The sequence below is a fragment of the Podarcis gaigeae genome (assembly GCF_964106915.1).
Source record: "Podarcis gaigeae genome assembly, chromosome: 17".
Classification (NCBI taxonomy): domain Eukaryota; kingdom Metazoa; phylum Chordata; class Lepidosauria; order Squamata; family Lacertidae; genus Podarcis; species Podarcis gaigeae.
This window is the reverse complement of record NC_139694.1, coordinates 3,233,890-3,261,066: the sequence shown is the minus strand read 5'-3', so window position 1 is coordinate 3,261,066 and position 27,177 is coordinate 3,233,890. Positions and strand designations below refer to the sequence as shown.

General features: G+C 46.6%; 2 protein-coding genes across 3 annotated transcripts; one reads left to right on the top strand and one right to left on the bottom strand.

Moving 5' to 3' along the window:
- The first annotated feature begins 105 nt into the window (after nucleotides 1-105).
- Nucleotides 106-3,909, top strand: EMG1 (EMG1 N1-specific pseudouridine methyltransferase). The gene is made up of 6 exons (XM_083719885.1): nucleotides 106-306; nucleotides 2,046-2,147; nucleotides 2,473-2,614; nucleotides 3,049-3,107; nucleotides 3,197-3,346; nucleotides 3,654-3,909. The coding sequence occupies exons 1-6, from the start codon at nucleotides 166-168 to the stop codon at nucleotides 3,765-3,767; spliced, it is 708 nt and encodes a 235-aa protein (XP_083576011.1). The 5' UTR covers nucleotides 106-165; the 3' UTR covers nucleotides 3,768-3,909.
- A 637-nt stretch (nucleotides 3,910-4,546) lies between these two features.
- On the bottom strand, nucleotides 4,547-25,291 carry LPCAT3 (lysophosphatidylcholine acyltransferase 3). Of its 2 annotated transcripts, none has more exons than XM_083719333.1 (13): nucleotides 25,052-25,291; nucleotides 13,483-13,590; nucleotides 13,265-13,371; nucleotides 13,019-13,112; nucleotides 12,472-12,509; nucleotides 10,755-10,933; nucleotides 10,258-10,366; nucleotides 9,484-9,570; nucleotides 9,214-9,380; nucleotides 6,552-6,699; nucleotides 5,200-5,358; nucleotides 4,965-5,091; nucleotides 4,547-4,874 (listed from the first exon to the last, which is right to left on the bottom strand). In XM_083719333.1, exons 1-12 carry the CDS (start codon nucleotides 25,164-25,166, stop codon nucleotides 4,975-4,977), a joined length of 1,428 nt encoding a protein of 475 aa, XP_083575459.1. In that variant the 5' UTR covers nucleotides 25,167-25,291; the 3' UTR covers nucleotides 4,547-4,874; nucleotides 4,965-4,974. The 2 variants fall into 2 exon arrangements, with proteins under 2 accessions (XP_083575459.1, XP_083575460.1); XM_083719334.1 differs by having other exon boundaries at nucleotides 13,450-13,590; nucleotides 25,052-25,290.
- Between the last annotated feature and the right edge of the window lie 1,886 nt (nucleotides 25,292-27,177).

Sequence of the window (27,177 nt, the reverse complement as noted above, 5' to 3'; positions counted from 1 at the left end):
ACTTCCGGGGGGCGAACCCGAATGTGTTTTTGTTTCCCGCCCCAAACGGCAGTTGAAGCGAGGTGGGGGGCGGGGTCACTTGGGGGACCGGAAGTAGTTCCTGCCCTCACCCGCAGGCGACAGGAAGTAGCTTCGCCGACCTCGAGGAGCCTGCGCGGCCTCAAGATGGCGTCGGCTTCCGCGAGGAAGCGCCCGAGCGAGGAAGCGGCCGGCGGAGGGGAGCGGGGGCCGCTGCCGCCGCCTCAGCGCGCAGGGAAGCGGCGGCTGCTGGTCATCCTGGAGGGAGCGTCGCTGGAGACCGTGAAGGTGAAGGGGCTGGGCGGGCCGTGACGGGGCCTGAGAACGAAGCGGGGGGGGGGGAGCCGCGTGCGGGGCCTGGAGGTCGCCCTGCTCCCTCAGACGCGGGGCGGCCGCGAAGGGGCGGCCGAGGGCGGCTTCCAGGGGAAAAGCCGAACGGCCTTTCCCCTCAGGCAGTGGATCCCAACCTTTTCTTTTCTGGCCATGCCTCACCTAAGCATCTCTAAAATCCTGATCTTTCTCCCCCACCACACACATATAATTCTCATTATTCAAAAAGTGAACTGTTCACGTGGAGGAAGCCTGAAAGGCCATTAACTGTTAATAACTCGTTCTCGAATTCCCCCCCTTAAAAATCAAATCGCCCCCCTGCAAGGAAGGAAGGGTTCTAGGGTGGCCACCTGTCCTGTATAATACAGGATTGCCCCCCGTTTCAATACCTGTATTTCAGATCTTTTCTCTCTCTCTGCCAAACTAGGGATCCTCTCCAAATAAATGCATGTGTTTGAAAGTGTGTGTGAAAGATGTTGCATTTAAGCTCTGGGTAGCCAGCTACAGACAGATTTACAAATTCATATGTGTGTGTGATGAATTCCAGAAGGACCATCCTGTTAGGTTGAAGTTGACTGTAATGGATTGCTTTGAAATCACTTCAGCACCAGATGAAAGAAAAAGAATTGCCCCCACACCGCCCTGTATTTTGCCAAAATGATGTGCCACGCTATGATGTGCCACGCTATGATGTGCCACGCTATGATGTGCCACGCTATGATGTGTAGGTGGTTTTTCATGTAGGGGAATCATTCAGAAATCATTTTGTTTTATACCCTGCTTACCTACCCCCCGACAAAACAATTAAACATTAATACAGTTAAAAGTGTGTATACATTTGATTTAAAACAGCACATCATTTCACCTCTGCTTTACGTGTAGATCAAGCCTTGTGGGTGGGGAGGTGGGAGATGTTTTGAGTCCCATCAGGGGAAAAGATGGGGTATAAGTAAATAATAATATACTCATTGCGGGAGATGTATTAATGGCAGTTGACAATGGTAACTGCATGAAGTCTCCATCTTCCGGGGTAAAGGTAAAGGTACCCCTGCCCGTATGGGCCAGTCGTGTCCGACTCTAGGGTTGTGCACTCATCTCACTTAAGAGGCGCTGTCCGCAGACACTTACAGGTCACGTAGCCAGCGTGACGAAGCTGCTCTGGTGAGCCAGCACCAGCGCAGCACACGGAAACGCCCTTTACCTTCCCACTATAAAGCGGTACCTATTTATCTACTTGCACTTAGGGGTGCTTTCAAACTGCTAGGTGGGCAGGAGCTGGGACCAAAAGACGGGAGCTCACCCCACCGCGGGGATTCGAACCACCGACCTTATGATCGGCAAGTCCTAGGCACTGAGATTTTACCCACAGTGCCACCCGTGTACCTTCCAGGGTAGTGTACCTCTAAACATGGGTCTCTGAGAGAGAGGAGTTGGAGCTGCCACTTTCATGTCCTCCTTGTGGGCTTTCTAAAGCCACTTGCCAGGCTTCTGTTTGCCAACTAGCACTTAAGGAACCTTTTATCTACTGTACAGTTCCCAATTTAGCACATTTCAACTGTCTCATTTTACTGTTCTATTGTCAATTTGTGTTACGCTTTGCATCATGTTACATTTTATTGTAACCTCTCTTGAGTACACTTCACTGTAGAAAGATTGTGCAGAATACATGTAAACAAATAAAATGATTATTCGTCCAGGTTGGGAAAACCTATGAGCTACTGACCTGCGACAAGCATAAATCGTTGCTTCTGCGAAGTGGCCGGGACCCTGGAACAGTTCGACCTGACATCACCCACCAGGTACATTCAAGTATCTACTACATAGTGTACTTTTAAGTCGCCTGTATGGTGTGTTGCTATTTCTGAAGCATTGACAGGAAAACTTAGTTCCCACACAGCTTTTAAAAATACTGTTGGCAACTTTTAAAATTATTATTCGGATTGCAAATGTTCCCAAATGCTTCCTTTACTCTTTTCACTGAAGATTCCTAGCAAACTTGCATGCTGGAATCTCTCACACTGCCTTTTAAAATACGCAATTGCAAGGTTCTGACAGATGCTACTGCAGCGCATTTCCCTGCTTCTGAATAGTTTTAGCTTATTTCTTTCTCACTCTTCTTCCCAGAGCCTCCTGATGCTCATGGACAGTCCCTTGAACCGAGCAGGCCTTCTCCAGGTTTATATCCATACAGAAAAGAATGTTCTAATTGAAGTCAATCCCCAGACAAGAATCCCTCGCACCTTTGATCGTTTTTGTGGCCTCATGGGTAAGAGGACAGAGGCTTGCTTTCCCCTCAGAAAATTTTATGCTTTCAGTGGAGATAAATGCAGGGTTGTATGTGAGAGGGAGTAGCCATCTATAGTAGCCTTATTCTCCATGTATTTATCTAAAGCCCTTTTAAAGCTATCCCAAGCTGGTGGCCATTATATCTTCAATTAGTGAAGTTCAGAATTGCACTGTGTAGAATAAGTTCTTCCTTTTTCCAGTCTGAATCTTCCAACAGTCAGCCTCACTGGATGTGTGAGCCCCAGTAGTACAAGGGTGAGAAAAGCTATTCCAAACATGCACAGTATTACAAAAATGGGAAGATCCAATTTTTAATACCTCAGTTGTGAGAACTGCCCATTTATTTCTCCTATCTTAGAGTATGCCTCTATTCTGTAACGCCAATGTAAATATATCTTGCCTTTTTCTCCTCAGTTCAGTTGCTGCACAAATTTAGCGTCAGAGCTGCTGATGGGCCTCAGAAGTTATTAAAGGTAAAAAAAAATCTACTAGTTCACTATGTGATTCTTTGCAAGATTGTTCTTGCTTCTACTTTCAAGCCCGTCCATTTTTCTTCTATTAGGTAATTAAGAATCCTGTTACCGATCACCTCCCTGTAGGCTGCGCGAAGATCGGCACATCCTTCTCGGCCTCTACTGTGACAGACGTCCGTGACATAGTCCCTACTGCAGACCCAATAGCTATCACTGTGGGAGCTTTTGCTCATGGCTCGGTAAGACACCCATTTCCATACCAGTCAGTTGTAAGTCAGGAATCTCACCTGCACAAGCTGGCCTTAGGGCAAGGCACTGTTCATAGGTAGTGTGCGCATGTAGTTGCATATGGTCTACTCTACAGGAATATAATGCCCTATTATAGGAATATTTTTGAGGATAAAGTGGCTGTAGAACACTTGATTTAAGCTCATAATTTAGGGGGTAGTAATTTGCATATGTTGCTCTGGTGAGTTTAAGATGTATCGTACAGAAAATACAATGCAGACATTCACTGACATGCTGGCTGTTGCTTTTCTTTTCCAGGTTAATGTGGAATACACAGAAAAGACTATCTCTATCAGCAACTACCCACTCTCTGCTGCTTTGACTTGTGCCAAGATCACCACAGCCTTTGAAGAGATGTGGGGAGTGGTGTGAACTTACTAATGTAATGTGGACTTTGTGCAGTTGGACTTAACTGCTTGCTCCATGTCCTGGAGCAATGTGCGCTACAGGGTTCTACCTGTTAGAATTGCCTCATGTTTTGTTTGGGGGCATAAATAAATGGTGGTTTTTTTTACTGTGGTGGATAGTCTCAGTAGAGAGGTATGTAAGAAGCAGCATGGCACTCGTGTGTTGCCTTGGTTGGGTATCCACCTCAATCGGCATTTCAAGAGGTCATCTGAATATACAGCTGTGCTTGTTCAAAGTAAGAAGGGAAAAACAAACCTGAGTAGGAGCAGTGTCAGGGATCTACCCCTGCCTACCTTCTCTTAGGTGGCAGGCAAAAAGAAGTGCAACGCAGAAGGGTTAAAACATAGCAGGAAAAAGATTATTCTGCTCAGTTGGTGTTGTATAAAAGGACATGCAGCAAAGTACGAAAATGAAGTAGCAACCTTAGTGTTTATACCTATAGCACAGAAAATCTAAAGCCCTTCAGATATTGTTCTGTTGTCATTCCCAGTGTCTCTGGCCTTTTATAATGGCCCCATAGCCAATCTGTGTCCAACAATAGCTGGAGGGTCGCAGCAGTTGTTACGACAGGATCGTCCTTCGATTTACCTAAAACAGTGCAGGTGGGTCTGGAGTCCCACATACTCCTGTGTAGCTTACGAACACCACCAACCTATCTTTCCCCTTGCCTACAAAGCTAGGAGACAGAAACAGCACCAGCTTCCCCAGCCAGTTTGTTTTTTAAAAAGCAGATGAGGCACGAGTGAAAAACCAACTGGGACCAATTTTATCTAACAGAATTGGAAAGTAGAAAAAGTCAGGCGGTGGCTCCATTCCTAGATGGCAGCTGCGTCAAGTGCTTTACAATCATCTGACATTTCCAGAGACTGGAGTGTCCGTAGGGAGAAGTTGAGAGATAAGGCAACCTGTAGAAGGGGGGAGGGAGTTTGCAGCCAGTTCCCCAGTCCCCCTCAGTCTGGGGTCTTCGCCCCTGTGCTCTTTTCCCAATGTCACTCTGCATGGGTTTGACCGCAGCAAGTTTGGCAGGTGATGCTTCTACCATCCCCATAATAAATGCACACGTGGTACAATCTGGAAGAGAAAGAAGCACAATTAATTAGCTGCATGCCACCTGATTCTGCTTACGAAGCAGTAGCACACCCCCACGACTATTTTTTTTACCTTTTGGTTGTTACTCGGCTTTCTTTAACTTTTCTTTTCGTGGCACAAGTACTTTCCGCATGTAAGGCATTGCAAACAGTAATGTGAAGAACACCACGTGGCCTAGGAAATAAATAGACTTGTATACCTAGAAGGAGCGAATGAGGAAGCGAGAGTTAAGACATGCTACTGCTGACAATAAGGGGAGGGAGGGAGGGGAAGTCCTCTTTCCCAATGGATTAGACTTCTTCAGTACCTTGAGCCACTTTTCCAAACTGAAGAGGCAAAATGGCACCAGAGAATATCCCATGAACATCCAGTGGACAGCTTGCTGAATCACGTAGAAGAAAGGCCGCAAGATAGTGGTCGAGGCCATGGCAGCCAGAGGTGGACTGTCGTGTACCAGGTCAATAAGCTGTAACAAGAAGAACTTGGTCTCCATGGCTAGGCTCAGGCAACACCAAACCTTACTTTGTACTAACAGCAGTTAAGAACCCACACCATAGTTTGAGCTTCCACTGACTGGACAGGTCTTGACTGTTTTTCTGATTTCTGTTTGTTCACTACTAGAATCCAATGAGCAGCAGCTCTTAAGGTGGAACAGCAGCCCCAGCTGTGGCTTGTCAGTGGTCTTAAAAGTGGTCAGTAAACCCCTCAAAAAGCTACTTTGTGGGCAGGCTTGAGTTGAGACAACATGAGCCAGAGTTTTGTGTGGTCTAAAACCAGACTGCGTATGAAACAGGGATGGAGAAACTGCAGACCTCCAGCTGCTGCTGGACTACAACCCCTGCCCATCCGCTATGCTGGGCATGAGCTGGGAGTCGACAAAAATGTAGGATGAGCACAGGCACCCTAGCCTGGTCTACAGAATTAGATTTCACCGAAGGGACATGTATAATAAATTGACTGCTTAATATGGCTGTTCAACCTATAGCCCCCAATCTTAAATCGGTTTGATTCATTGGCATTTACGAACGCCAAAGTCTTAGCCTTGGGTACTGTAGCGAGAAGAAAACATTTTCTTTCATTCTCCAGTCTAGAACACAAAAGATAGCCTGAAAAACCAAAACCCAACATGTCCCTTTGTAAAACTGATGCTGCTCACTTAGGAATCGCACAAGTCAACTAACCTCCAATTCAGAAACTTCATTCCACATCGTTCCTGGCAATCTGGTGTTACCAGTTTATATGAGCTGATGGAGGACTTTCCAAGAAAGCCAGAGTACCTAGATCAAGGTGAGCCACCTCCTGCTGGGTGAGGCCCTGGATTTTGGGAAGGAGGCCTGAAGGCTCTGACAGGGTCCTAGAGTCCTCCCATCTCCTTCCCCAAGTCTAGTTAGCACTTTAGGGAGTAGGCGGGAGGGCTTTAAGATCCTGCCAGAGCCTTGTGCCTCTTTCCCTAAGTCTCTGGGAAGGCAGCGACTTTGGGAAGAGGGCTGGGAGGGGACATCAAAACCTTGGCCTCACTTCCCACCTCCGGTGAAATAAGGCTTTGTGCAGCCCATGCTTCTGTGTTGAAGCACTCTTGCAGCCCACTTGGTATGAAAAGTTGGGCCGCCCTGACTTTAGCAACAGTCCTACTAACACCACCCATTTAAAGCTCCTCACCTGTCTCTCAACAATGACGATGAGGAACTCCATTTGGAAGCACACCAAGTATCCACAGTGCAGACCATGCCAGACAGCCAGGAAAAGCAAGGACAGCGCTTGAGATAATAACTTGTTCCCCAGGAATTTCAACCGCTTATAAATGTAGCTGTAGATGGAAAACAATAAATCCTTTCAGTTGCCAGTCCTGAAGGCATTAATCACCGTTTAGTTTTCTCAAGAAAAGAAACAATGTCGTCTCCAAAAGGTAATGGTGGTTTCATCAAGGTTTGGTTTGGTTTTTTGCTGCAGGAGGCTCAAACAGCAAAAGAAAAAGGTTTTAAACTAGCACTTAAAAACACTGGCAGGCCCTGGTTCAAAGTTATCTTTCTCCATGTAGCAGAAATAATTTGATCTCAATTTTATGGAAATAGCTGGTTTTAGTTAGATTGGGGTGGGGGCACTGGGAAAACAGATTAATTAGATGCTAAGAATCAAACTTGGTATGTATGCTTTGGTACTGCGCTACAGCTTGCTTTATATGCAAGATTTCTGTGCAAGTTAGATCTATTGCTATAGACTGCCATGGTGATCACTTCTAACCTCTTAATTAGCTATCTTAACATAATTTGTGTTCTGTATCTTGGATTTGCTGTGACAACCTTCATATAGGTTTTATTTTACTGCATGCATTTTTTTCTTTATTGGACTGGTTTCTAAAAGATATGGAGAATGCTTTTCAGCTGGGGAAATACAAACATCATTTGCCCACAAGAAAACCCTCAAGTTGAACAACTTGCATTCCGGCTTAATTTCTCAATGAACGGTTCTTGGGGCTCAAACTTTGTGTGGAATCCATTTCCACTATCGTAGGCATGCAGTGGATATTTTCAATTTCATGTGTAAAAGCACTTTCTTGATTGGTGCTGTACAATTCCCAGAGTAGCCAAGGTGGTAGTCAACTACGGTTTACTCAGAGCAGACTGAGTGAAATTAACGAAAGTGACTAAATTAGGTCCATTCATTTCGTCTCCTCTGAGCCAAACCTATTTGAATACCACCCAGGGTATTAAAAACCACGATCCCACCAGCTCCAAACATTACCAGCTTGTAATTCATAATAGGACCTCATCAAGCCAATTTGCAAGATAAGGATAGTTGCATAGTTGTCACCACTCCAGGTGATGTAAAGAAGGAAAAATGGGTTGAGGATGAACACCTTGCTCTGAAGAAGGTAATCATGTGAATCGACTGTGGAACAGCTGGATTATGCACAAAGACATTAGGTGAGGCATGGCGAACCTGTGGCCCCTTCAAATGTTGTTCAACTCCCAATTGGTAGCACCCTAGACAGCATGGCCAGGAGCCACACCGTGTGGCAACACCTGAAGGACCACAGGTTCCCCCATCCCAGAGATTTTGTGTGCATGCTGGGAAGGTACATGGTGCTTTTGTTCCTTGCTGAGGCTAAGCAGGACCCAGGCTTGCTCACTTCCTGGTTGGGAGACCGCCAAAGAAGCCTTCTATATTACACCTAGAGTTCCATGGGCAAAGAATGGTGGATATACATTTACTAAGTAAGATTGCTTTACTTAGTAAATCTAACCAAGAAATAAATCCGACTGATGTGCAAATATGGTTAAAACAGACAATTAAAACAATGTACAACAATAAATTTAGAAACAATGTGCAACAATAAACTATCCCAGGGAGTTGACTCAGAGTCACCCATGGAACCGAGTTTGGGGATTTTCATGCTGGACTGTTTTGAGTTGGGCGATGGTCTGCGCCTACAGATTTGTACACAGAATCTGGCGACCATCCAGGTCTTCTTCTGATCTTTGCCTAACAGCAAAAGGTCAAATTTTTGCTTTTGCGGGAGGTCGGCAAGCCTCACCAGTAGGGGATCAGTGAACTTATTATGTGCCTCTTCGTAAAAGGGACATTTAAAGAACAAGTGTTCTGGGCTTCCGATCTCTCCCAATGGACAGGTGCAAAGTCTCTGGGCATAGGGGACTTTTCTAAAGGCTCCATCCAGGACCGGCGAGGGGAGAGCTGCGCTTCTGGCGAGTGTAAAGGCCCTTCTTGCATTTCTAGATGCAAGAAAGAAGAGATATGCTGCCGGTGTGGCTATATATCTCTCGATTTCTCCAATTTTATAGTCGGGGCACCTTGCGCACCTTTCGCAGTCCTGTTGTCTCTCAGTATCTAATATTCTTTGCCTGACCGTGGCTTTTGCCTGGCCCAAGCCCAGACTTAGAAGGGCTTGAGGGGCAAAACCCAGTTTTTGGAGGGTGTTCAGAACTGCAGTCTGCTAGCCTGACTGGTACTGGTCGCAGAGGATCAGTGGGGCTCTCCCTCGGGGGAGCAGATTCAATGTTAGCCATTATAGTAGTATAAATCCTACTGAGTTCAAACAAGGAGACTTACTACATTGGGCTAATCGTGAGCTCAGAAGCCCTGTCCCTGCCCACTGTTATTTCTACTGATTTTCCTTAAGCTCTGGATATATGCTTTAAAAAAAAAATTTAAACACTGCTCACATTTCAAAAGTGGGACAAGGTAGCAAACACACAAAAAAAGATAGCCTCAGGACTTTTTCTGGTCTTGTACAAAAGGCTACCTCCTCTCTATCCAGGTTTGGGGACAACTGTTCTGCAGGAAAGCTATCAGCATTGCTCACCGAGCCACCCAGGCGTTGGTGTTAGTGTTGAAGGAGGCGATGGTGCCTGTAAAATAAGGGGTTGTCTCGAATAGCCAGACTTTCATGTTGGCACAAGCATCCCACTTTGGCCTCCCCTTTTCATCCTTTCCATTGTAGCCGAGCCCCGTGATGATGCAGACTCCTTCCTGCAACGAAACCGGCAAAGATTAACAAGCTGTCTTGACACTGCTTGGCCTTACTCAACAGGCAAAAGTGGTTTTGCAGGCCAAGTTTAGCTTCCAGGCTTACCGTGACCAGCCAGCAGGTAACATACTTATAGAGCATCGTCTTGCCCCAGATCAATATATAAACGCAGCGGAACCAGAAGGGTTGTTCCTGCAGAAAACAAAAAAATCTGTGAGGTATGTTAAATCCTGGGTAACTAGCCCTCAGTTTGGGGACCTGATCTTGTTTCTTAGATTTATTAATGATAAATAATAGAGGATCCCTATCCCCACCCCAATGCGACTAATTTTGACAGCAGCAACAAAGCAATAAAAAGGTTGACACGGTACTGGGGTAGGTTAAGCCCAGTGCCCAGATAAGGTTGCAAATTGCCCTGTCCCTGGTCATTTGCAGGGATCAGCCAAGGTGGCCAGTCTGTATACTTGCAATGTGCACTTTTAGCCATATTAATATTATACGACTCTGGGGTTGCGGAGTTCATCTCGCTTTATTGGCCGAGGGAGCCGGCATACAGCTTCCGGGTCATGTGGCCAGCAGGACTAAGCCGCTTCTGGCGAACCAGAGCAGCGCACGGAAACGCTGTTTACCTTCCCGGCGGAGCGATACCTATTGATCTACTTGCACTTTGACGTGCTTTCGAACTGCTAGGTTTGCAGGAGCAGGGACTGAGCAACGGGAGCTCACCCCGTCGCGGGGATTCGAACTGCTGACCTTTTGATCGGCAAGCCCTAGGCTCTGTGGTTTAGCCCACATACAAATACTCTAGTAATAATAATAATAATTACTAATACTATTCCTCCTGGAGTTACTGCTCTTTCTCCTCCAAGCCCTTCTTACCAGGTAAGCATCTGAGACAAGGTATTCCTCAGGGATGTATGGGGCCACAACAGTGTAGACTACCATGAAGAAGAGGCCCAAGCCCAGGCGCTTAAGGGCAGGCACAAAGCTGAAATGTACGTTGGGGAGCGGGGGGGGGGGGGGGCGGGGAGAGACAGAGAGAGAGGAAATCAGTCATCCAGCGGTGCACTATTTCAGAACAAAGGGAAAGTGGACTGTGGCTCAAATGGACAATGTTATGTGCTTTTAATTACAATGACTACCTTTATGGAGGGAACCCTGGAGAACCTGAAATCTTGGGCATTGCACATGAGTCTGTAATATTTTGCTTGACCCAATAAAGTTACAGCCCTTACATGGATTTTGGAATCACCACCATGAGGAAGCTGAAATGCCCCACACCCCGCAATGTTTGGAGTCTTCATTAGTAGCGCTAGGATACACAGGAAATGGACAAAAATACTCCAGGCACTGGGAAGCGGGGCAAGGAAAATTACCTGTTGGGTCTTTGGCCTGGAACGTCAGTCAACTCGCCTCTTGTCAGCTTATGATATTGTGTCATGGAGAACTGTGGCCCCACCATGAAGGCACCATAGAAATACACGAAGCCAGTGACTTCCAGTAAAGTAGGAACTCCCCGAACAGCAAACTGTCGTTGTTCAGGAGTGAGAGCCTGCTGTAGAAAAATAATAAAGACACCAACAACAGCATCAGCATCCATGAATTTGCTTTTGCTTGCATGCATGAGATTTTTTGTTAGTCTTAAAGCTGCCTAACTCACTTGCTCTAAATGCTTTGAAGAACAAGATCCACCATTAGGAATCCCAAAGGTCAATCATGGACAGAAATCTCTAGGTTCATAGCATGCTTTGTAGTGTCGTTCATAATCCTAATAGCGAACTGTTCTGGTATTTGTTTTCCTAAGGACTTGTCAACTGCAACTTTTTCTGGCTTTGTTCCCTGGAGTTCTAGAAATGGAAGCAGGGACTGGCACAGAAGAAGCCATGATAAGCTCAAGGGCACAGTAACAGATAGCATTTCTCTACCCAATCCTCCCTAACATCCTCAAATGAACTAACCCCCACTCCCACCCACATATGTCCAAACTTGAAGAAATACTTCTTGATAGACCTGAAAGCAGGAGGTTTTTGCAAAGGAGCGGGAGGATACAAAGTCAGCATTTGCACCAACTTTATTTGTTATTTTTTTCCCTTAAGTCATCACTCTATTATCTGTAATCTTTGCCTCAGGCCTGTGGCCTGTTTAAAAGAAACTTCATTTAAAAGAGCCCTTCATTTTTCTGGCCTTCTTCCCAGCAGCCCTTATGCACAAAAGCAAAGGCATGGAGTCCTGCCCTCCCCCTCGAATCATGATCTGGATACTGCTGTTGACAGGTGTGAGTGGATTAATGCTTCATAGGTGTTTCAGCATATTCAACATCCCAGCTGACCGCCCTCTCAGACTGGAAGTTTAAAGTCATCTCCTCATGGGCCAAGTTTATCAAGTCTCACTTGGGTTGGATGAAGCACATTTTCTGCTCAGCCCCAAGGATAACTTTAAAATAAGAAAGTGAGTTGTGTGTCTGTGTAGTGTTAAGGTGATCAAAATGGCTTAGGAATTTTGGCCCCATTTTCTTTGTAACAAGAGCTTTGTAAGTCTGCCAGCTTTGTTTTGCTTCTTGCACCTTTTTTCCTTTCACTGCCTCATCTTTCAAATACAGTCGTACCTTGGAAGTCAAACGCCTTGCTCCCAAACCCAGAAGTGATTGTTCTGGTTTGCGAACGTTCTTTGGAACCTGAACGTCTCCGTCGTGGCTTCTGATTGGCTACAGGAGCTTCCTGCAGCTAATTGGAAGCCACGCCTTGGTTCCTGAACGTTTTGGAAGTCAAACGGACTTCAGGAACGGATTCCGTTCGACTTCCGAGGTACCACTGTATCTGTAACTTTCTGATTCTCTTAACAAGCCTGACCTTTGACTTCTTATACCAGACTTTTCCTCTCTGCTTGTTTGTACAAGTGTTTGGAATTTAGATGTTCACTCATAACCTGTTTGAGAAGTGGACGGTTTTTACCCTGGAAGGAACACTTTCCTGGGTACCCAGCCTGCTCCCCAGGACCCTTTCCTAATTGCTACAGCCTTTATCTCCACTAACTCCCCTGAACACAATCCCATTGAGAGGAATGGGGGAAAGAAAATGATTCCATTTCACTCACCACTTCCTTTCTGCCATCATAGTAATCAATGACCAAACCTAGGGGTAGAAAGAGATACCAATATAATCAAGGAGGCCAACACTGTACAAAACGTCAGCCCACCGAATGGCCTGAAAAACCCAATGTTGCAGTTCAGTAAGTATGAACCAGATTACTATCTGCTTGAGAGGCCACTGGAATCCCCATGTAATCTGCCCTGGGATTTCCCAATACAGTCGTAGCTTGATTCTTGAACGGAATCCGTTCCGGAAGTCTGCTCTGACTTCCAAAACATTTGGAGACCAAAGTGTGCCTTCTGATTGTCTGCAGGAAGGTCCTGCAGCCAATCGGAAGCCATGGAAGCCCCATCAGACATTCGGCTTCCAAAAATAGTTCGCAAACCGGAACAGTCACTTCCGAGTTTGCAGCATTCAGGAGCCAAAATGTTTGAGCTGCAAGGCGTTCGCAAAGCAAGGTACGACTGTACACGTTTTAAAACAGCAACATAGCTGGACCGTAGGAGGGAAGCACGACGATGGAACAGAACTGGATGAGCAAAATTGCTTACCTATCAGCTTGAGAGTCAAGACACAGTGTGGCATGGTCCATTTGATGTCATAGCTCTCTGTGGCAGTGAAGAAATACCCGGCCATCAGATATATCTGAAAGACATTAGCCGTGAGGATAAACCACTGCTTCCTCTATCTGCCTTCCCGCCCCCACTCCCCGGGCTCCTGCTCAGCTCTTGCTGGGCAGAGCAAAAGGCAGCAAGATCAGAATCTCAGAGAGGAACACACAGAAGGAACAGGTTTACCATCTGAAAGCAGAAGGAAGTGCAGACGGCAGTGACTGTGCGGCCCATGAGCCTCAGTATGAGAAACTGAACGAAGACACATATGAGGGAGTGACAGAACTGCGGCCCTGAGGAGGTAAACGTGAGACAATTAGAAACTGCAAGGAAAAGCAACATCACCCCCCCACCCCCACTCTGGTACTCACTGGTCGGGCAGCCATCTTCTCAGCCCCCCTTACCAAAGTTGAAGTAGGCAACCGAGAGCCCCGTTAGCGTGTTGTACAGGTGTATGAGGTAGAGCTCTTTCTGGAAAAGGAAATAGCGCTGGAACAAGGCAAAAGGGTATCCTATAGGGAAAGAACAGGAAGACAGATCAGTCCAGACGCACACAAACGGATTCTATAAAAGCATTCCCTTTTGATTATTCTACTATCCAGGGGACGCAGAGGGTGCACCAAATTGACCATTTAGGACTCACATTAGCTAAATAAGACTTTACTGTGAGCTCATGGCTATCTTCTAGACTCAGCCCATTCTGTAAGGAGGAACAGGGAAGTTAACAGTGCCTTGCTCCAGGGTTTTTTTTTCTGGGGGGGGACGACGCAGGGGTACACATACCCCAAAATGTTTTGTGAATTAAGTTTGTACTCACTGAGGGGCAGTATTTCAATATGAGTAGAAAATGAGAGAACCCATAAACATTTTTTGAGGAAAAAAGCAAAATTAAAAACCCCAAAAGAGGCAGATAAAATTTTATAAAGACTTCAAACCATACAAAAAATATGACAGCATTTTTAAATGAGCACCAGTTCTCAATGACAAGAGAACTACATCAGATGTCCAACACTATGTAATGATCAGAGAAAAAATAAACTTAGACACTCTTTGGAAGTAGAAACCCTGGAAAACTGCATCAATCTTCTAACAGACCCACCAAGGCTAATCCTGATAAAGATCTGCCCCATGGAGACAGAAAAAAATCACCACCCACTGAGTCAGTTTTAACTGGGCTGTTGGCAATGGCCGAGTATCCTTGGTTTCTCCACACACCCAGAATACTCTCCAGGCATACTAATGCTGATAAGTGATGATGCGATCTTCAGAGTGGTATACAAATTTAATAAATAATGATAATAATAAAATGTTCTTTTAGCACAATTCACTGTGATGCTGCCACATCTTTCTCTCTGTACTCAACAATTTAAAATGACTAAGAAACAGAGCTTTGGAAGAAAGGACTGGGCGAAGCTTTGGCTGATACTCTAAACACACCTTTACTTTTTTTCAGTTCAGTCCTATGGAGGAAGAACTAAAGTGCTGCATTTGGAGACACTGTTGCAGAAGCGGCAAAACTTGCTACCCCCACCCGCCCCCATGACCTGGATGTTGGGGAGCTGGAGTTCACCAAGAACCCGTGATGAGCTGCAATGTATTCTAGGGTGCAGGACAGACCAAAATGCCATGTGCCATCCCAAAGAACCCGTGTAAATTAAAATGATTTGCTTCACACACATCTCATTCCAAAACGCCGACGATAAACTTACCAGTAAAATTTCCTCAGTCGACTATCTTGTATTCAGGCAGTTTACTGATTACACAAGTTTTACTCTCTCTAACGTTTTGTAAGTCTGCATCAAGACCTTCAACGCTCTGAACTGCAACTAACCAAGAGCCCCCCTTGCCTCACCTCTTCTCTCTCCCCCCCCCCCAATTCATGACTGTCGGTTGCACATTTCAGTCAGTTGTACAATGAACTAGATTCTAGTAGTGTAATCTACCCCACAAGCCATATTTTTGCCATTGCTCTCCAGTACAACCAGCCATGCTATAAATATTACCTGGTAACCAAGTGACATTGTAACTGGATCTCACACTCCTTTCCCCTGAAGAAGTGGTTTATTTATGAGCCTCCTAGAGAGCTTTCTGGATTATTTTAATATCAGATACATAGCACAGCTACAACTTCTCTCGCATTTACCCTCATACCAATCCTGTGAGGTTGTACTCCACTTTTTTGTTTGTTTTGAAATTAAACACATTGACAAATACACAGGTTTATAGCCCAAAGGCTTCAAGCCTCAAGGTTCAGATCTTCCTACTCCCCACCCTCAGGTTTAATGATTTACTAATGGAATCAAAGGTTCAAATCCCATTAGTCTTGTTCTGTGCCACCTAATCCTTTTAGCAGAATTAGCAGCAGCCCACATTCTTGGGAGCTTTTAGACTGCAGATACTAGATTTTTTAAAAAGAAAGTGAGATGAAGCATGACACAACAATTTAGCACACTTGCACCTCTGGTGAAACAAGTTTCTGAAGCACTGTAGAAATCTGCAAAACCTTAGTTTCCCAGTAATGATTGTAGGATAAAAAGAAGTAAGTTGGTGAGTGCTTATTTCTAAGAGCACCCTGAGCTGCAAGGGCTGCCACACTTCAACTTTCCTGGAAAGCGGAAGACAAACTAATGCCGGTCTCCAGCCACAGATGCACTGCTTCTCTTCTCTCAAACTAAAAAAACAACTAGCTATCAAGATCCAGGACCAAGCAGTAATTTTAAGGGATAAATTCACACACAAGTGTTCTGGTACGCAATGTGGGTTATTGTCCTTATGACCCCTTGCCAATGCAATGATGTCATTAATCACGGGCACTATTCACTCCACACTTATCTTTGCAGCCATAAAAGCAAGGCGTTCCAAAAGAAATGCTGATTCTCAGAATGCTCCTGACTACAGGAGGTATGTGGCAAAGTTCTTGGCAAAGTTGACAACGTAGAGCAACCATAAATTAACAAAAAAAAAATCCTTCCAGTAGCACCTTAAAGACCAACTAAGTCAGTTCTTGGTATGAGCTTTCGTGTGCATGCACACTTCTTCAGATATATCTGAAGAATCAGATTGTATCTGAAGAAGTGTGCATGCACACGAAAGCTCATACCAAGAACTGACTTAGTTGGTCTTTAAGGTGCTACTGGAAGGAATTTTTTTTTGTTTTGACTATGGCAGACCAACACGGCTACCTATCTGTAACATAAATTAACAGTCTCTGAATACCATGAGACTGAGAGTCATGATTCCAACGTACTCATAATACCAGATGCTTTGCCTAGGAGCTTGATGAAGAAAAAGCAGGTAGTATTTACACAGAGCACTGGACCAGGAAGAGATCTTGCTAGCACCTTCCCTGTCCACTCCCATTAGATCTTCAGTGAGGTCTGTCTCTGGGTTCCCTTCTACTGGAGATGTGACCCACATCCAGCTGGGGACTGGCCCTTCCTGGCTATGGCACCCCAACAGTGGGCCGCTCTCCTCCAGGAGGCTGACCTGGTGCCTCCTTTGAAATCATTTCAGCAGCAAGCAGAGGCTATTTTCCAGGCCTCTTAGCCCAACCAGTTTTTGTCTCGGCTGGTGATTTGTTGCTACCTTCTTATATTTTTAGAGTGCCTTCATACATTTTAAATGTTTTATTGGATTTTGTATTATAGTACCGTAAGTCACCCTAGGAATTATTTGAGAAGCAGGGCAGAAATTCCTGTAATTAAAAATAAGATAAGAGGGATCAATGTTTGCGGGAATTATCCTGTCGGGCCCTATCTGATACAGTTCGGAGCTGCACCAGCGGTACGTGACAATGGGGTTTGCACAGAACTCCCCAATCAAATGTACGCCGTGTGTTAAATTTGTATTTCTCCTATTCTGATCCCTTTCTTAGTGACCCCAAACTGCCCCCTCAGCTTCTCTCCTGGCATGGCCATCCCTGACCTCAACATGTATCCAAAAGAATGTTATATAGTCCAACATTAGACTTCCTGAGGCCCTGGCAATGCTCACCTGGGAAGGGCCATCTGGTACAGAACAGGTGTTGCATGCTGAATGTCCCAGGTTCTATTTCCAGCCCCTCCAGTAAAAACATCTCAGGTTCCTGCGCTAGTTAATATCAACGTCTTTCCAACATCTTGGGAAGCTGCTGCCAATCAGAGTGAGCAGTACTGGGCTAATAAACCAATGACCCAACTCAAGATCATAGAATCGTAGAGCCTGAGGATAATCTAGTCCAGCCGTCTGCAATACAGGAATGTGCTGCTGTCCCGTATGGGGATTAAACCTGCAACCGTGGCATTGTTAGCATCACTCTAACCAACTGAGCTATCAGTAGCAAACCCTTCCTCTCAGGGACAGGCTGTGGAACGAGCACACAGTCAAAAGTGAGTTGATGGAAACATAGCAGACTTTGTGCACTGCAAATCTTGTTTGCATCCCTCCGTATCAATGCATCCAGAGACATGAAAACACGTAGGAGGAGTGTGAGAGGTACAGAATGCTGATATCATAGTATCACTAGACAGCTGGGAACAAAAGCCCCAAATGCTGGGGCAGCCGACATGCTAGTGCTGAAGGCTAACTTTTCACTTCAAGTACCAAAAGAGTACTAGAGAAAGGTTACCAGACATCCCCGTATTAGTTCAAAATGCTGTCTTCCTGTAGATCTTACACAAAGCCCATTGACATAAATGCACTTTTAATCCAACGCTCACCTGAGTAAAGCTGCCTCCAATAAGGTGTGGTGCTGAAAGCACAGGTGAAGCTAGGGCAAGATCCAATTACGATACAGCTCATGCCATATAGGATTGCATTTGCAGAATGAATGACTGTACAGGGCATTTTGTAAAGTGCTGTAGCTTACGCTTACTAGGAGTTCCGTGTGCCCAGTGGCTCCTGAGTGGGCACCTTGAAGTACAACCACCTTGCCTGGCAGAGAGATAGTGAATTGTCTGTTTACAGACAAGGGAACAGTCACAGTGTCCCACATATGCAGCCCTGCAGAGCCGTTACCTTAGCATAACTTAAAGGCAATGGAGCTGGGTAGGGCTGAGCAGTGTTTCCCAACTTGGGGGCCATACGGCCCCCTGGGGCCCCCCAGGATATTCCAAGGGGGCCACAAGTTAAAATCACACAAATTGGGGGGGGGGGGCATAGCACGAGCCTAGGGGGCCACAGAGGGAAGTGAGAAGTGAAGAAGGGGAAATCATTATTTTTTAAAATCCTGATTGACTGGCTATCCGCTTGGCCAGTCACAAGCGCGTAAGGGGCAGCCCACCAGGGACTAATACTCCTTTTTGCCACGTGTGTTTTCTTGGAGCTGTCCTGGTTTGTTTCCAGTGGGAGAGGGCAATCGCTGAGGCTCCCGTTTTGACCAGTAGAGCTTGCGATCCAGAACTCCCAGCTCAGGTGTGGTGGCAATGGGTAGGGCTAGGAGAGCCAGGGCTGCTTGTTGCTGCTGCCAGTGCGGGACCTGGTGGCAGCCTGGGCCTGACTCTGCAAGGTGCAGGGTGCAATCCATCCCACCGTCTAGACGAGGGGGATCTGATGCTGCTGACTTGCATCTGGTAAGCGTCTACTCAAAAGAAAGCTGCACTGAATTCAGTGGACCTTACTCCCAGGTAAGTGTGTTTGGGGCTACAGTGTTTTATCTAGGCAGCCAGGGCCCCTCCGGATGACAAGATCTTTTTGCACCAGGACAGTGAAGCCTTTTAAAATTCTCCCATATACAGTAGTGCCTCGCAAGATGAAATTAATCCGTTCCGTGAGGCTCTTCGTATAGCGGTTTTTTCGTCTTGCGAAGCAAGCCCATTGACAGCTTAGCGGATTAGCGCTATTAGCGGTTTAGCGGCTTTTAGCGATCAGCTGTTAAGCGGCTTAGCGGCTTAGGAAAAGGGGGGGAGGGAAAAAAACCCGAAGGAACTTGCAAGACTTTTTCGTCTTGCGAAGCAAGCCCATAGGGAAATTCGTTTTGCGAAGTGCCTCCAAAACGGAAAACCCTTTCGTCTAGCGGGTTTTCCGTCTTGCGAGGCGTTCGTCTTGTGGGGCACCACTGTATGCAGAACTCCCCGTGCGCCTTTTGGACTATATCTGTAGCCCCCCCCCCCACCTCGTGTCAAATAACTGGGGTCAAATAATCATTGTTTACTTTTTATAATTCACAGAAGATGGATCTCCTTCGGGAGGTTCTGGACTCTGCTTCCTTGGAGGTTTCTAAGCAGAGGTTGGGTGGCCATCTGTCATGGATGCTTTAGCCGAGTTTCCTACATAGCAGTGAGATGGACTAGAAAAATGACCCTTGGGGTCCCTTCCAGCTCCATGATTCTGTGTTCTTCTGCTTCAACAATATTTCATTATGATCCTATCATTTTATGTAATTGTATTTTGTATCAATTATCAAAATTATAAATGAAACTTGTTCTATTTACAAACAAAACATTTAAATAGCTACCTTTCTACCGGTAGGATGGGGGGACACGTGGGCATAGCCAGGATTTTTGTTGGGGGGACGCAGAACCTCAGATTTGTATTGATTTTTACTTATTGGAGGAGCAGCTGTCCCCCTGGGGGGCACAGGAAAGAAACAAGGTTGGGAAACACTGGGGTAGGGAACAGAAGGCAAGAGACAGGGCAGGTGGAGCAGCTCTGGCAAGTGGAGAAGGAGATTGGCCATAACACACACCATCACTAATCTTATAAACAAGACTGATGTAACCAGCATCAGTTACACAAGATTGATGTAACCAGCATTAGATACATCTGAGATAGACAGGCTATTTTATCTTTGTAAGGAACACAAGAGTAAGGTGCACACTTCAAAACAGATACAGATAAAAAAAGCTTAAAAAATGATCTGGGTCTAGATTTAAAACACGTCCAAGTGTTTTTTCTTTCTAATATTTATTCTGTCAATCCCTTTAAATCTCCTCTCACTCTGTTCATAAAAACACGATGCATGGATAGAAATGGCAAAAGTTATTGCAGGAATGAACTATTCTGCAATGACCAGAAGGGAATAGCCCACGAAAGAAGGGCTCTGCATCAAGCCTTAGTGGGAAGAAACTGCTGACAGGTGTCAGGGGTTAGGAGAAATCTGGTGCCCCAATGAGAAGAAAAAGAGGGCAAGAAGCTTGTTTGGGAAAGAAGTCGGTGGATACTTGTCTTCTTTCATTCCATTACCTGATAAGGCAGAGGTGGGTACCTGTCCCCCTCCAGATGTTACTGGACTCCCATCAGCCCCAAGAAGCATGGTGAATAGTCACAGGTGTTGGGAATAGTAGGACCACATCTGGAGGACCACAAGTTAATTATTCCCTGACCTAAGGGATGAGAGTGTGGCGGTGCAAGTGACATGCTGATCATGGTCACAGGCTCTGGCACATTCTGGAAACTGGGTGGCCACTGTGAGTTTGGCAAACTGGGAGGTTCTGTAAGAGGAGACTGGTTCCTGTTTCATTTACAAAATCATCCCAGAATACCTGCAAGTGAGGATCAAGAGAAAGAAATTAGTAAGAGCCTCCTGAAATTAGCAATAATGTTCTTAACCATCAAAGTGAGGAAGGAATTGTGTGGCTCAAGAAAGATGTGCTGCATTTTGACAATGCTCAACCTCTGGAGTGCAGTACATTTACACAATACTTCTCACGTGAGATCAGTTGATAGCAAGATCAGCAGATCTGCCTCGCCCTACTCAATAATTAACAGGGATCCAACTTTCCCACATGATCCTGTTAGTTAAGACAGCCACACCTTAGCAGAGTTCCCAGTCAGGTTTGGATGCTTCTCCACAGTATGTGCAATGCAAACCTTTTACTTATAGACATGTGGTCTCTAATGGGGAAATCAGGTGCACACTGAAAATGCTACGTATTAAAATTCAAAGCATCCTAAGGATTACACTACTCTCATACTCCAGTTATGGGCACATTAGGCATTAGGAATGAAGTCCCCTAAATTAAACAGAATTTACAGTTATCTAGTTGTGCATAGGAACATGGCCTTGCTGCCAATCTTATGCATGTTTATTTGTAAGCGACTTCAATACGTCTTGCTTCCTAATAAAGGTTGAAGCCTCATTAAACCTAGCAAGACTTCTGAGAAAACACACACGATCATGCTTGGTCTAAACTGAGACTAAGACATGTAGAAAAATTAAACCGAAGTAGTTGGTTTTAAGAAGTGATTGGCAAAAGCAAATAAGGGAAACCATAAATAGGTTCCTAGAGCATTGCTTCATTGGAAGTATCACCACTATCCTGTTTGAAAGCACAGTGGTTCCATCTTGGAGTCTTACCACCTAAGGTTTCCCCCTCAGACGTCTTTACATAAACCCAGAGCTAGTTTTCATTTGCACAATTAAGATACAGTCCTCCTAGTTAAACTGAACACAGTCAGTTATCTTTTTCCTTTGATATGCATTCCTAAACATCTAAAAACCAAAACATTTTAAAATTAAGCCTGGTGATAAAAGGTAAAGGTAAAGGTACCCCTGCCCGTACGGGCCAGTCTTGCCAGACTCTAGGGTTGTGCGCTCATCTCACACTGGGAGCCAGTGCTGTCCCCAGACACTTCCGGGTCACGTGGCCAGCGTGACAAGCTGCATCTGGCGAGCCAGCGCAGCACACGGAACGCCGGTTACCTTCCCGCTGGTAAGCGGTCCCTATTTATCTACTTGCACCCGGGGGTGCTTTCGAACTGCTAGGTTGGCAGGCGCTGGGACCGAGCAGCGGGAGCGCACCCCGCCACAGGGATTCGAACCGCCGACCATGCGATCGGCAAGTCCTAGGCGCTGAGGTTTTACCCACAGCGCCACCCGCGTCCCTAAGCCTGGTGATAGTGATTCATATTTAACTGTACAGGTCTCCCTGGAAAAAAGAGTCCACCATCCACATTTCAGAATGCCAAGAGATTCAAAGGAACACAGAAAAAGACTAACATTCTAACACTGCAGCACTGAGTTGAGGGACTGGGAATCTTTTTACCCTGGGAACACACACACAAAACTGCAAAGATGGCTTCTGTGGAACACAGATATGCTTTCCTCTTAGCTTTGTGCCACCAAAACGTATATTAACCATGAGAGCTGGAGAGAGATAAAGAACACATGCAAGTTCCTGCCATAGCAGTGCCTCTCCAAGCCGTCTGGCTAGCTGGCTTTAGGAGGAAATTTGAGATGTCCTGTAATTGTTCACTTCTAATGCCAAGTTTGATTCATGCCCCAACGTACAGATCCTTATGCACAGCAGCAGATGGCACACACAAATTCAAAGGTATACACTTTCCTGCCAAAGAGAGGACTAAGGGTGAATGGGGTATCTGTTTTAGGTGAATTAGACTTAGAAGACTGTCAGAATTCAGAAAAACCACCCTAAGCCATCCAGATCCATTGTAAAGGCTGTTGGGAAGCCACAAATCCAAAACATAGCTATGACTCATCCTTTACTTTCAAGCCTGCCTATCAATCTCCATGTGGTGCCATGAGCCCAGCAATGTGCAGCACTCAACATGGTGCCCCCACAATCTTCACTGATGCTTGGAGACATAACCTTTCTTTCATCTAAAAATAACCTGGAATCCTTCCGCCCTTTCTTTTCTTGTGTTGTGCTGGACTTGGAATAGGACAGACAGAACTAGAAATTCTCCAGCCCTAACCACGTCTACTTTGAAATATGTCAATGGAAGTATGCTTAGAACTGTGTCACAGGTTACAACTCCAGCACTACTCATTTATGACATGCATATGTGCTCCCAGGTCACTCATACTGTATATTTTTCTGCCCTAGACTTGGTCTGCAGGCAGACCACAGGAGTTTGACGCAGCAGCTGTAGCCAGGGGGTGATTGCTGATTCAGAAGGCAGGCAGCTGAACTCATGCACCTTTAAGAACTGCACAGAACATTTGTAAAGTAGCTGCACCTGTTTCTGCTTCCTCCTTCTCCGCAATCATGAAAAAAGGAAAGGACCCATGCTGCCCTTATTCAGTGCTCACTGCTCTCTTAATGGCAGATCGGTGCTAATTTCACACACCTGTACGCAAGGAGTGATTGCAGATTAGGAGTGGCTAACCTAAGATCCTCCAGATGTTGAACTCTTAACTCCCATTAGCTCCAGTTAGCAAAGCTTAGGAGATATGGGGAATTGTTGTTGGTGTCTGTCTGCCAAACCACTACGTTAGCAGCACCGAAGCGGCCTTGCTGGGGGGCAAGCCTGGGCAGTGTGTATGGAGGTCCTGGGTTGCCCAAACGAGAAGACTCCCCTCTCAGCCTTGCTGATATGGTCCAAAGGAAAACAAAGCAATACATTTGGCACCAGCTTGGCTGCAGGAGTTGCCGAAATGAAGTGTACAAGGCACCATCCAACTGTCTCGGGAACTCCACTCCGGATTTGTGGGGTTTACTACTTAGCCTTTTCATCTCCTGAAGATGCCCCGCAAGGCAGCTGAGGTTTAGGATCCGAGTTTTCCTTCTCCTAGATGGGCTACCTTTCCCGGCTGACAAGCTTCATCTGCCCCTCAATTCCCTCTATGGCATGTGCAGAAACTGCCTACTTGACCACTGGACCCACCATTGGTTTCATCTGCTCAGTCCGCCGGAGCCTGTCTTTGCATGCAGGGGAAGTCCCTAAGTCACCAAGGATTTGAGACCCATCAACTGCCTTCACCTGGTTTAGCCAGCCAGTTGAAGCCATTTCCCAGGGTGTGGCTGCTGTGACATGCCAACAGCATCTAGGAGCCACAGGTGAGAACTGAGTGCAGGGTGAGGATCAAAGGTGGACAGGACAAAGTACCCCAGAAGGAGCATGATGTGTCCCCCAGCAGAGGTACTACCCCTCCCCTAGCACACCATCTGCAACAACACCTGGAGGCCTAGAGGTTAGCCACCTTTGCCATACATGTAATGAAGGACAGTAGGGTTCCCATGACTTTGACAGCTATGTAAAACAAACAGTACAGAGTTCTGCAGGACCCTTAAGACTAGCTGATTTATTACAGCATAAGCTTTTATGGATTCCGAGAGAGAAGACTGGTATGTGAAACCCACTGCATAGGACTCAGAAAAGACACTGCTTAACTCAAGTTCTGTCTTCTACACAGTTATTAAAAGTAGGCAAGTCTTGCTGTCCCCTTCCTTGGCAGACAGTCAGTCAAACAACTTGCTGATCCCAATCTCTATGGCAGACATCTGTAACAAAGGCAAGGGGAACAGAGACCAGAAAGGCTATGGAGGTCAGTATATATACAAGAACAGCCTTGCTAGATCAAACAGAAGAACCTTTCCCTGTTTCGAAGGGACCAGCCACATGCTTTTAAGAAGCCCACACAGAAGGGCAGCCCACCATTTCCTGTTTTCTCTCTTTCTCACACACACTACAACTCCAATTTAGGATAAGCAGCCTTATGGTAAATCAGACTATTTCTCCATGCAGCCCTCAGTGGCCTACTGAGAGGAAGTAGCAGTGGCTCCCCAGCAGAGTTCTTTCCCAGCACCTGCTCCTCAAGATTTATTCTTATAACTGTACTTGTAAAACAATTAAGATCCTCCAGATGCAACGGGCTACCAAAAAAACCCAACAACCCCCCCCCCCCCGCAACTTCCTCTGCATGTAAACCACATGCTACAGGCTGCCTCCCAGTTTTCCCAGGAAGTGCATTTCAGAGAATATGCGGGTTATTATAATTATTCTGTTTATTCCTACCCCGCTTCCCTCCCCCCCCCCCCGACAGGGGCTCAAGGCGGCTTGTAGACGAAAATAGGAACAGCTGGACCATGTGCAGGAAGGAGGACTGGGCTTTTGGCGGGTGTGGCTCTATCCCTGGTGCCACAGGTGAGCTGCTCCACGCGGAGAAGGGTCCGCCTGCCCTCCTCCATGCCAGACACGTGTGCGCGGGGTACGTGGGAATGGGGTGTCCCGCCCGCAAGCCACGACCCGCTCCCCTCCCTCCCTCTCTCGCGCAGCACCACCACCCGCCGGTCCGCCCCGTCCCTTACCCACCCATGAAAATGGACAGGATGAGGCGCAGCGCCTGCTCCGAGGTGCCCAGCGAGCTCGCCACCTCCGCCAGGCTGGTGGCTATGTGGAAACCGGCGCCGCCGCCCTCGTCCGCCATCTTCTCCGCCCGCCCGACTGGACCCGCTCTGGTGACCCCTCTCGACGCCCGGCAACGGCACTGGCAGCACCGGCGGCGGCGCGGCGGCCCCCTCACCCAAGCCACGCCCCCCCCGCGGCGCCCCGCCTCTCAGGCCTATTGGCCTCCGGGCCGCCAGCTCCCGCGCCTCATTGGCTTAACAGGTGGCAGGGGGCGGAGCGAGCGGCTCCGAAGCGTAACTGAGGCAAAGGTTACTCACGCCTCCCCGCCCCCCCCCACGCGAGAGGGCGGCGTCTCGGAGGGGGAGGGGGAGGAGGGAGGGGGAAACCGTTTCCTATTGGGGAGGAAGGGCGGCGTCCCGAGCGCGAGGCGGATCCCCGCTTCTCATTGGCTGCCTTCAGACAGGAGAGACCCAGGGAGGGAGGGGGGACGGAGGAGGAGGCGTTGCCGGGGTTACTGTCGGGCGCGAGGCGGGAGGAAGGGGCGGGCGCGGCCTTTGGCTCTGGCCCTGTCCCTGTGGGCTGGCATTGCACGTTCAGACGTTGAAAAAAAGGATCCCCATCTATAATCCACACCCGTGTTTAAAATAAAACCATCCTCATCTTCAAAATAATAAAAACCCATCATTATAATGAAAACTATGTTTCCTCATAACAATAATAAAACCCATTATCATCATCTGGCTTTTCTTTTTTAAAGGCACATAAGAAAATGAGGAGGGCATACTGGATCAGGCCAATGAATTGCCTAGTCACTTATGACAGCCCTTTCCTGAACTCCAGAACCCGTTCCTGATTTCTTAAGAATTCCATGCTCAACATCAAAAAAATGAAGATCATGGCCACTGGTCCCATCACCTCCTGGCAAAGAGAAGGGGAAGAAATGGAGGCAGTGGGAGATTTTACTTTCTTGGGCTCCATGATCACTGCAGGTGGTGACAGCAGTCTGGGAGGAAAGCAAAGACAAACCTGGACAGCATCTTAAAAAGTAGAGACATCACCTTGCCAACAAAGGTCCCTATAGTAAAAGCTCTGGTTTTCCCAGTAGTGATGTATGGAAGTGAGAGCTGGACCATAAAGAAGGCTGATCTCCGAATAATGGATGCTTTTGAATTATGGTGCTGGAGGAGACTCTTGAGAGTCCCATGGACTGCAAGAAGATCAAACCTCTCCATTCTTATGGAAATCAGCCCTGAGTGCTCACTGGAAGGACAGATCCTGAAGCTGAGGCTCCAGTACTTTGGCCACCTCCTGAGAAGAGAAGACTCCCTGGAAAAGACCCTGGTGTTGGGAAAGATGGAGGGCACAAGGAGAAGGGGACGACAGAGGACGAGATGGCTGGATAGTATTCTCAAAGCTACCAGCATGAGTTTGACCAAACTGCGGGAGGCAGTGGAAGACAGGAGTGCCTGGCGTGCTCTGGTCCAGGGGGTCACGAAGAGTCGGGCACGACTAAACGACTAAACAACAACATGTGCAGGAAGCAGAGATGATAGGGAGAAAGAATATCCCAGCCGATGCGGTCCTTCAGTTTATTAAAGGCAAGGATGTCCATTCTGACTTGCCAATCAATTGTCTGGACTATAATTATTTTAAAAATAAAAATGGCATGCTTTAGATGATACAAACGACTGCATGTTATTGCTTTATAACTATTTCCATTCTGCTGTTCTGCTAGTTCCTAACAATGCAGATTCTTTAAAAGGGCAATACTGATTAAAAAGGAAGGCCCATTAAGCAGCAAACTTATTTCCCTAAATCTTTTGTCCCTGGCTTCCTTCCGAGGTAAACAAAATGAATTTCCACTTGCTGTTTAAGGACATCATTCTATACTCCAGAAAGGCTGCTCACCCGTCCTTAGCCTCTCAGCCAGGCAGCCTTCTGCAGAAGGTTGCCATCCCTCTGGGTAATATGTCAGGGGGCACAGATACCATTTTCTCTCATTCTGCCACCCCCTTTTCTTTCTCTCTTCCCCCTGTTATAGAAAAAAACTGCTCCTTTTCCCTCATGGGGTATTTCAGAGCCTGTATAGA

What these genes read in the sequence shown, in the direction of transcription:
- EMG1 (XM_083719885.1), top strand. Translation starts at nt 166, where the DNA reads ATGGCGTCGGCTTCCGCGAGGAAGCGCCCGAGCGAGGAAGCGGCCGGC. An exon ending in TCGTTTTTGTGGCCTCATGG is followed by an intron (nt 2,615 to 3,048) that starts GTAAGAGGACAG and finishes TTTTCTCCTCAG; the next exon opens with TTCAGTTGCTGCACAAATTT. An exon ending in GGCCTCAGAAGTTATTAAAG is followed by an intron (nt 3,108 to 3,196) that starts GTAAAAAAAAAT and finishes TTCTTCTATTAG; the next exon opens with GTAATTAAGAATCCTGTTAC.
- LPCAT3 (XM_083719333.1), bottom strand. Translation starts at nt 25,166, where the DNA reads ATGGCGGACGAGGGCGGCGGCGCCGGTTTCCACATAGCCACCAGCCTG. An exon ending in GGTTGCCTACTTCAACTTTG is followed by an intron (nt 13,372 to 13,482) that starts GTAAGGGGGGCT and finishes TTACCTCCTCAG; the next exon opens with GGCCGCAGTTCTGTCACTCC. An exon ending in CTTGACTCTCAAGCTGATAG is followed by an intron (nt 12,510 to 13,018) that starts GTAAGCAATTTT and finishes TTCTACCCCTAG; the next exon opens with GTTTGGTCATTGATTACTAT.